Genomic DNA, 10324 nt, shown 5'->3' on the forward strand with positions numbered 1-10324 from the left:
CCGAACTGCTTTGGAGGGTGACTCTATCCAAGCTGCTTAACGTCGAAGGAGTAAGGCAGCCAAGAACTCGGACGATGGTTGTGTTTAGAGAAGTTGGTGAATTCCCAATTAGCGCGTGGGCGGGGAGCTGCTCCATAGTGATTCTTGGTTATTTCTTGTAAAGCAAGGTTATGGCTGGTTGCTTATTATAGCGATTGTCCCCTTCATTCATGCCTAAGCATTCACTACACATACGGCAGCGACTGAGCAACGGCGAACAAGGCAGTGCCACGATGACTTCTGCTAGGAAGAAATACGCCCCTTATTCCTTGGCTCGGCTTTCGTTTGCTCAGCAGGCGAGCGGCTCTGCGCATGCCCAACGCGCATGTGCGTTGCGGGTCCCCCTCTTTTTTGCTGGCTTGGCATTCGTTCCCTCAGAAGGCGTTACGAGTTCTTCGCTCATGGCATATCAAGCGATGTCGCGCTAAAAAAAAACCCACGCAGCTATACGCCTCGAGATTCGCGATCGCTGCGCCGCCTGCCGCCGCTTCTCCGCGGCGTTTGCGGGATTAGCGCTGCGTGGCTTATAGGTGGTCACGCAGTGTTTTGGTTCTCTTTCGCTTCTCTTTGCCATTCCGCGCACTAAACAACTTGTTATGGTGACGTCTGTAAGCTAACTGCACGTGTAGGGTGCTTAAAAAAACAGGTGCGTCTTGGTAGAGCGCTCGAACGCCAACAAGAGCTACCCGGGGAGGCGGTTCTGCGCGCTTCTTGGCCGCTCTTGCGGTCGTCGGCGACGGCAGCAGCATCTCACCGCTGTCACCTTCGAACACGTCAGCACAAGTGAATTCTATTTATTGTCACCTCGTTTAGACCTGACATTGGCACTGTAAGAGGTTGGTTCGTTTTGCAGCGCAGAAAACAAATGCGGCTTTGCTTCGAATATGTACGTCTTAGAAAAATATGTTTCGGGGATGTGATAACCCAATAGCTCACAAAAACGTGTGCCTTTTATTGGAATATAAGCCACGCGAAAATGTTAAGTACACTCAAAGGCTGTGCATTGTCAGATATGTGCCCACTCATGTCTTATAGTAAGAACCAAGGTATATGTTAATGAAACCACGGGAAAATGAATGGTCTGCAAGTCAGGAATAAATAGAATAGTCGTACGGGAATGAAAAAAAAAAAAAAAAACGAGAGCAGCTTCTGAAATGCTAAAGACGTTTGTTTGAGCAAGGTAGTATTCACCAGACCAACTAGATGCGAAATGCACTGATATTTCGCTAGACAATAAGGGGGGGGGGGTGAGGAGGAGGACGCTCAACTATCGTTGTTTACAAATGCGGAGCGAAATCAACGAATGAACGTTTTAGTAATCACACACAAGCTGCGTGTTCACTTTTCGTTTGTTTTTCGCCTTCAAAGAATGGCTGATCACTCGGCGGACGCATTTTTTGAAGAATACAGGGTAGGCAGTTCACAAGAAATACCAGGTTGAAAGAGTTGATTGATTGATTGCAGGGTTTATCGCGCTGACGCAACGGAGACGATGAGGCACGCCGTAGTGGAGGGCTCCGGATTGATTTTGACCACCTGGAGATCCTTAACGTGCGCCCAAATCTCGTACACACGGGCTCGTTGGAAGAGTGTCGTATCTGATAAGGGTCTCTGATTTAGGTTTATGCTAGATTCTGCAGTCTCTCTGTGTCATACGACGATGTTTCGAAGAAGAGTTTGGTCGCGGACGCGGATTACTCTATAAGCCCATCTTCGCGCTTCTCGTGGAGGATAAATGTAACAGATGAATCTTTGCGAGCGCTCACCTCGGGACAAGACGACACAGCATTAAATTTGTCGTCGTGTGCTGACTCCGGAGTGTAATTTTGCATTATCCATCGTACTTCTTTGGTACAATGTTTGCGAAATTTATGCCGCATTGCCTTTTTCAGGGTACTGATCAATATCTGATATGTGATATTGGCAAGCGTAACTTGCGTGCTGTCAGGTATGAGTGCTCCGCTGCATTTTGTAGTGCACAAAGTCGATTTACATCATAGTGTGTATGGCCGCAACATGACCATCGGAGGAAACACTGCTTACGGAGACACTGCCATTAAATTTCAGGGCAGCAGATTGCAATCAGCTGCATGCAAATGCTCGCTTCGGGACGCCGGCCTGTGACACACGCCCGGCGCTCATATAGATCTTTCTAAGATCGTGCCATAAACGTTTATACTCTCGTGAACACACCAGGCTTGCAAACAGAGTGCCTGCTCCACGTTATTCGGTATTTCGAACGCGGACAAACGGTAAATCGCTGTCTTGAACGAGCCCCAAAAGCAACGGCGACAGGGGGGAGCGGGCCGGGGACTCCCGCGCCTGCTTTCGAAACGGGCCGCTAGGGGGATTTCAGTGGCGCCCCTACAGGCCGCGCTCGAGGCGTATACTAGAGAATGCTGCCAAAACGCAAAAAAAGCAAAAAAAAAAATAAGACTCTGTCACATGCCATTCTGTAAATTTTTACTTTTATCGAGCGACTTTTTAAGCAACGGTGCTGTCATAGAAATGCGATAACATTATGTCCCCATGATGCAAAAAAAGGGGCATTGTCAGCATAGGATGGTACAAAACCCCTAGCGCAGTCGACAATGCTTTTGCAGTGCGCAATCCACTATTGTGGGTACGTGCAAATAATTAAAGGGACCATTATCATTTTCGTCTTCATCACTGGAAAGACGCCTGTAGCGGTGGCTCAGTGGCTATGGCGTTGTGCTGCCGAGTTTAAGGACGCGGGTTCGATCACGGCCGTGGTGGCTGCTTTTCTGATGGAGGCGAAACGGGAAAACACTAGTGTGTCCAGAACCCCAGGTGGCCAAGATTAATCCGGAGCCATCCACTACGGCGTACCTCGTACCCCCGGTGTAGAATCGGCGCGTTAAACCCGACAATAAATCAACAATTACGACAGACCTCCCATTAGACAATCCATCGCACAGCTTCAATTAAAATCCACATAATCCTTTCACAATACCACACGTAAGCACTCTAAGTTTATCCCGAATTTGTCGAGCTGACGTTTCTGCTACAGCTAGGTTGAATTCATATGGAGGCCATAATATTATGTAATTTGGGATTTCCTCGCAGTAAATTTTAATTACGTTCCTATTTTCTTCTCTTGAAAAATAAGTGATATCCATAAGAGCATCACAATCACCATCATTTACACCACGGCACGCGGCACGCGGAGAATTCCACGCAAACGAAGAATGGCAAGGAACTCGGAACAGGGATATCCCATTATGTATGTAGCTCAGAGCCCACAGCGGCCATTCGGGCTCATGGCATCTGGCATGCCCCTCAACGACACCGACCACCGTCCTATTGAGTCCTCTCAGAAGCCCGGAAATCGGGACCGGTGCGGAAATGCTTACGCCGGGACGAAGCATACCGCTGCGGGACCAAAGAACCACCAGGTGCACGAAGAGGGCGGAGGTGATGTTCCTCGGGGGGACGTCAGGGCCCTGGTTGATCGCCAACCATTCACACAGCAGGGGCTCGACACCCTCCCGTTCCATCAGGAGAGACGGCGCGCCAATTCCACCGGTGCGGAAATGCTTACGCCGGGACGAAGCATACCGCTGCGGGACCAAAGAACCACCAGGTGCACGAAGAGGGCGGAGGTGATGTTCCTCGGGGGGACGTCAGGGCCCTGGTTGATCGCCAACCATTCACACAGCAGGGGCTCGACACCCTCCCGTTCCATCAGGAGAGACGGCGCGCCAATTCCACCGTCGTACCTTTCGGTTCCAGTAGCACCGACAGGGACCAGCGGGAGGCCTTCCGCCTATCCAAGGTTAGGCTAGAGGCACTCAGGCAGCACCACATTCGGCCGCTTCAAAAAAAATCCACACTATTCCCGCGGGCGCAGTTCTACTGCCATCTCTGCCAGCGACACCTTGACGACGTTGGGTACGCAGAAAAGCACATTCAGCAGGACGTACACCTTACCAAGAAGGCCGTCAGTGACCGGCGGATGGACGTCAAGAACCTTCCGTACCCGGTCGACACCCAGTGCGGTGCGATCAGCAACTTCGTCCAGCAAATTGCCAATGAGCACGGCCTGTCGGGAGAGGAAGTTGAACTGCGCAGGAGAATAGCCGAGGACTTGGAGGCCCACATCAAGGCAACATTGCCAGATGTCAGGCTCACGCTGCATGGGTCGTCGGTGAACGGCTTTGGCCTGAAGACGAGCAAGGTCGACATCGACCTGTCTCCAGTCGGAAAAGCGGACACCGTGAAGCTTTTCATCGAAACTGGCGACATGCTTCTGCAGTGTCCCAAGTATTCGAACGTGCAGACGGATTTTTTTTCCAGGGTGCCGCGAATACGCTTCACGGATGTCAGCAGCACCCTCTCTTGCGAGATCAGCCTCAACAACAGCAACTCGCTCAAGACCTCGAGGCTTCTAGAAGACTACGTGTCGCTCGACCCCATAGTACAAACTCTGGGAGTCGCATTCCGGTTTTGGGCCAACATCTGTGGCCTCGACCAGCCAGAGAAAGGCACGCTGCCAGCTCACGCCTTTTCCCTCATGACTGTGTTCTTCCTGCAACAGTGTAAGCCTGCCGTGCTGCCTGTTCTTCACGAGCTGAAAGGGTGCGATGAGTCCGAATCATACGTGAGGCCTAAAGATCTGGAGGGCCGGTGGGCATGCAAGAATTTCAGCTCCGTGGGCCAATTGTGGGTTGAGCTCCTGCGCTTCTACGCCGTCGAGTTCAAGCTCAGCAAACACGTGGTGTGTATCAGGAACTCCCAGCCCGTTCTCATCGCCGAGAAGAAATGGAACAACCGCTACATTGCTATCGAAGATCCCTACTCTCCAAAATGGAACCTTGCCCGTTCCATCCCCAGCGAGCGGGTGTACTTGTTTGTGAAGGGCTGCCTGCGCTCGTCAGCCGTCTACTTCCTACTGCCCCATCTCCGGTCGGGGCCCATGTTCACCATGTTGCCGGGTCCGCCGTACTACAAAGACGACTCAGAGTTCGAGTCTGAGTCTGACCAGGAAGAGGACAAGCTCAAGGGCAAGAAGGAAAGGCACAGCCAGCCGCAGGAATGCTCGGTTGTGACCAGGGCAAACGACGGTGATGACGACGATCGAGAGGATGGTGCTAAGGATAACGATAAGTACCTCTTGTTTGACGAGAATGTCAATGTCGTTAGCAACCGACATCTCCTTCCGAACCCAACCACAAAAGCCAAAGTTCACAACACGACAACGCCTCCTCCACCACAGCAGTTTGTCAAACCGGGACCGCCGATCCCTCAGAGGATATTGGACGAACTCGACCTCTGCAGTATGGGGGACTTCCAATACAGCTTCACCCGGGAGACACTCGCCGGCGGAAAGGTGTCTCCTCTGGTCTGCTCCTTCTGCCAGAAGAGCGGACATCTGCGGGACGACTGCCCAGACCAGCGCCTTCCCGAATTGAAGAAGCTTCCTGACATGACCCGGAACTTCACGAGGATACTCAACGACGTCTGCCAAGACGTGATGAATGCCTGCGCTCCACAGCCGCAAGAAGAGGCAGATCGCCAATACCTGCTGCAGAAACTGCAGTCCTTGATTCGGGAGTCGCACAAAGACGCCAAGCTGACCCTGTACGGCTCGTCGTGTAACGGTTTTGGCTTGGCACGGTGTGATCTCGACATTTGTCTGACCTTTAACAGCAGTAAAGACGGCAAGGACATCAGCCACGTCAGAATTATCAAGTATCTTGCGAAGAAGTTCTACAAACACCCAGAACTTGACGAGGTCATTGCCATTACCAACGCCAAGGTGCCAATCGTCAAACTTTTCCATGTCCCGAGTGGCTTGGAGGCCGACATCAGCTTGTACAACAGGCTAGCGCAGCAAAATACAAGGCTTCTGAAAACGTACAGTAGCATTGACAACCGAGTCCGGGAACTAGGCTACACCATCAAACGTTTTGCGAAAACGTGCGACATTTGTGACGCCTCACGAGGAAGCTTGTCCTCCTATGCATACATCCTCATGACACTGTACTACCTCCAGCAGCGCAAGCCACCAGTCATTCCAGTGCTGCAGGAACTGTACCCAGATGGGGAGATAAAGCCAGAAGATAAAATCGAAGGTTGGAATGCGTGGTTTTTTGAGGACATCGACCGTCTGCAAAGCGTGTGGAGCGAGTTTGGCCAGAACAACGAGTCCGTGGGGGAGCTATGGCTGGGCATGCTGCGGTTCTACACGGAGGAGTTCAATTTCAAGAATCACGTGGTGTGCATCCGTCAGAAGGCTCCCCTAAGCAAGTTCCAGAAGATGTGGAACAGCCGGTGCATCGCAATCGAGGATCCTTTTGACTTGCACCACAATCTCGGCATTGGAGTGTCTCCGAAAATGTACATGTATATAATGAAGGCCTTCATCAAGGGAAGGTCCCTTTTCGGAACTCCAATAGACAAGCTTCCCGCTGTCTATTCCACGCACTTGGACTACTTCTTCGACTCGCGGAAACTCACCGACGGACAGCGGCCCAACGACCGAGGGTGTTACCGGTGTGGCAAGATTGGCCACCGCGTCAAGGAGTGCCCGAAAGATTGGCCACCACGTCAAAATGTGCCTGCTACAGCCGGCTTCCGGCCCCAGCGAGTGTGAAGACAGGAGCACACCCAGCCGCCAGAAGGACAACATCCAGTGCTAACTTTACGGACTTTAGATGCTAGGCATGAATAAACAGAGACCAGTTTCACGCTACTGTTGCATTACATAAGCGATCTGTTGCAATAAATATGCGACCTGCATCTTCTTATTCTTAAACATAATCATCATAATCCCCGTTATTTTCATTAGTGCACGCGGAGAATACCGCACAGAAGAATGTCAATGAACTCGCGACCGGAATGTCCCGTAATGTATCTGCGTGCAACTAGCGGCAACCACTGTCTGTGTAATGCACAACCCAATCAGCTCGACCAGTGAAGACACTAGGCAGGTCGTATTCGGCTGTTTGACGTCCATGTGTAAGCCTCCCGCCAGCACAACAGACATGTCATCAGTAAGGGCATGGAACCTATAGCTTCGCATGTACGCCCCCCTCCTCCCTCCACTCCCCGAACGTGCACGTATAAACCGGGAACCGATTGTGTGCGCGTGCTTATACTCGAAAGACACCGGCAAATAAAAGTGGTGTCGAAAAGGAATGCCGGAGCGGCGCCGAGTAAAGTGGCTTCACCAGAATGAGAACTATAGTGGGAAGGGGGAGGGGGGGGGGCAGGGGACGTAGACATATACTGTTTCGCAGGAACGATGCATTTCACCCGACAACATCAGCAGAAAAACATTGCGGTTCATTTGCTATGGTTGCAGGGTCATTCCGGGCAGCGTGTTTCCAAACGCTTCGCTGCACAGAGCACGCACGTGACATGGTTGATGTCACTGCGCGCGCTATTCTTTTAGGCTCCTGCTAAAACAAACCCACCGTTCTGGCTCTGTAGCCTTGACGTAGAGCACTGAGTGCTGGCGCTGACGGCTTGGGTTCGAGCCCCAGCAGGTCTACCTCGTGGGTTATTTTTTTTTAACTGCGTAAATTTTCTTAAATATAATTTTTTTTAAACTCAAATCTACGCTTCGTTTTTGTTAATAATGGTGATTTGGTATGTTTTAGGTCGCTTTAGGCTTGGACGCAGCCAATGACCACGTTGAATTTCCCTTTTCCATCGCGGGAACAGACATGTCACGTGGGTGCTCTGTGCAGCGAGGCGTTTGGAAATACGCTTCCGGGCACCAGGCAGCCCACAACCTGGCGCGTGCGGCTTCTGGGTCACACCGGGCGCAGGAGGAGGCCCCCTTGTTTAACACCATTTCCAATTATCTCTGAAGAAGAACGGCGGCGACTGCACCTTGAACGATCGTCTGCGCTTAAAGCGCAAGTACCACACATGGAACCCACTTTCACCGCTGGGCTTCCCAGGCACCACACGTCCTAGCTAAATGGCGCTGCCGGGGCACGGCATCGGCTTCCGCAACATCAGCTGCACCAGTGAACACAGTCGCCTGCACATTTTCATTCATCTGTACCCACGATTCGCTACGTCTTGTGGGAATGCGATGTCCTCACGCATATACCAAAAAAAAAAAACTTTCCAAGGTGACCAGAGAGGACGCGATTACCGTCAGACAGCTGCAAACAAACAACTAATCCCATGGAACACTACTCCATGCCATCTACCGAACAACATACACATTAACTTGTCAACACTTCCCCACACCCATCACTCTTTACCTAATCGTCTGGGAGTGCCGACAATCACCATCATTATCTCCCCTACCAAACCCAACCCTGGAGCAGTTGGAGGACCATTTGCCCAGCTCACGCCCTCAAGACCAGCAACGACTGGTGGATAGGGCCCGCCAGGCAAACAAGGACCAAGGCTTCCCGGACTAAGGAAGCCTCCCACAACGGAGCTGATACAGTTGAATAAATCGTTATTCATCCTCCTTTAGCAAGGGTGACGGCCTTAGCAGACTGCATGACACCGAAAGCCAGCCAAAACTTGGAGCGGGATCGCTGTGACCTGCGGAACTAACTGCAGGCTGCTCGCTTCCCCGCCGTACTCTTCCGTTCCGGCTTCACCGGAACTTCCACGAACTGCAGATGTGCGTGGGATTCGAAGGCTGAAAACTCTCTTTTGCCCAGGGACCTGCCAGATAGTTCCCTACGGTATGATTCTTAAATATGTTTAGCGCAAAAACCAAAGACGATACACAAGAAAGGAGACAGGACAAAAAATAGCGCTCGTCCTGTCTCCTTCCTTGTACATCGTATTTGGTTTTTGCGCTAAACATATTTAAGAATCATGAACCAACTATCCCCCCAACATGTCTTGTTAAATTATCCCTACAGGGTATGAAGCGTATTTATGAACGGGCCCCTTATTTGTTTAACGGCGTTTACTCTCTATCTGCCCATCACATAAGTAAACTTCTATCCGACGACTTCTCCCGTCCCGTCCCTACTGGGGCCGCCGTCACCAGACCTTACAGCCACAACGCCGTCCGCGTGTAACACCAACAAAACAGTACTCATTAAAATTGCTACAAAAAGTATCATTTCCTTATAGTAGCATTGCTTCTCAGCCACTCACAGAATCCCTTGATGTCACAATAACAAGTATTATTGACTAGAACTCACCAATATCTAACGATTGTGCGTCACTTTTTCGTAAACTATGTGTCTCTCCTCAGGCACGAACTGAAAAAGGCACCAGCTGAAACAACACGTGTTGCTTATTTATGCCTTATTAGGCCGAAACTTGAATATGCCTGCATTGTGTGGGACCCATTTACCAAACTCAACATCGACGCATTGGAAATGATCACGCGAAAAGGTATTCGAGTCATCTTTTCAAAGCAACGTACTACGGTGTCCCCAATCAATCTAATAACAACATATCATTCCAAGTTCCAACCCTTCACGACGGACGGAAAATTCAATGGTTGAATTTTTTTTAGGACAACCATTTAGCGCTGAACCCCAAACCACACCATACCCCAATCAGAGAGCGGCAAGATCTGCATTCACTATAACAATCATGAACACTTTACAAAGACAGAACAAACCTGTTAAATAGTATGTCCTCACTACGTTAGCTCCTTGTATTCAAGCCATTGAAAATACAGTTTTCTAATCCTTCTTTTTTTTTTTTTGCTTACAGCATTGCTGCAGTGCGTATTTGTTGCTTTATTCCCAGCCTATTGCGAATGTATGTATAAGTCAAACCCGGTTATAGCGAACTGCAATATGCGCCATGATTAGTTCGATATATCCAATAGTTCGATATAGCCGAACCCGCCTATAACGAGTTTATTGTTACGAGTTCGCAATACGCGGGAATCTCCTTGCTATCCCCGCATGCAGAAATGAACAAAATAAAGTATATCATTACCATACACAAAACAATCGATTTATTCCAAATAATAAAGCTACTTTCCGCCTTAACGCATTAACTGCCTACTTCCAAAAAAAGCGGCGATTTTTGTTTTCCCTTTCGTTTTGGCAGCATCAACTAGCACAGCATTCTTTTCACGAGACATTGTTTGCACCAGTTCGAGTCCGTGTCTTTCAATATCGAAGAAATATTGGCGAAGGACATCGACTGCCGAAAGCACTTTATTAATCGTCGGACGGCTTTCACTCGCGACATCCTCTGCCTCCTCGGTGCTTTTCATCAGCATTACGACGGTGCTGCTGACGGTGCCCGCGTCCGGGGGGCTTAAAGTGACGGAAACGTCGTCGTTGACACACAGGAAATCTTCGAAGGGCAC

At 50.3% G+C, this 10324-nt stretch overlaps 1 protein-coding gene across 1 annotated transcript; it reads left to right on the forward strand.

Annotated features, from left to right (window-relative positions):
* Window positions 1-3320: 3320 nt before the first annotated feature.
* On the forward strand, window positions 3321-6688 carry LOC144161605 (terminal uridylyltransferase 4-like). Its single transcript, XM_077692245.1, has 2 exons — window positions 3321-3474; window positions 3561-6688. Exons 1-2 carry the CDS (start codon window positions 3321-3323, stop codon window positions 6653-6655), a joined length of 3249 nt encoding a protein of 1082 aa, XP_077548371.1. The 3' UTR covers window positions 6656-6688.
* The last annotated feature ends 3636 nt before the right edge of the window (window positions 6689-10324 follow it).

This window comes from Haemaphysalis longicornis, unplaced genomic scaffold (assembly GCF_048455015.1).
Source record: "Haemaphysalis longicornis isolate Haplotype H1 unplaced genomic scaffold, Haemaphysalis longicornis Haplotype H1 scaffold_1, whole genome shotgun sequence".
NCBI classification, from domain to species: Eukaryota; Metazoa; Arthropoda; class Arachnida; order Ixodida; family Ixodidae; genus Haemaphysalis; species Haemaphysalis longicornis.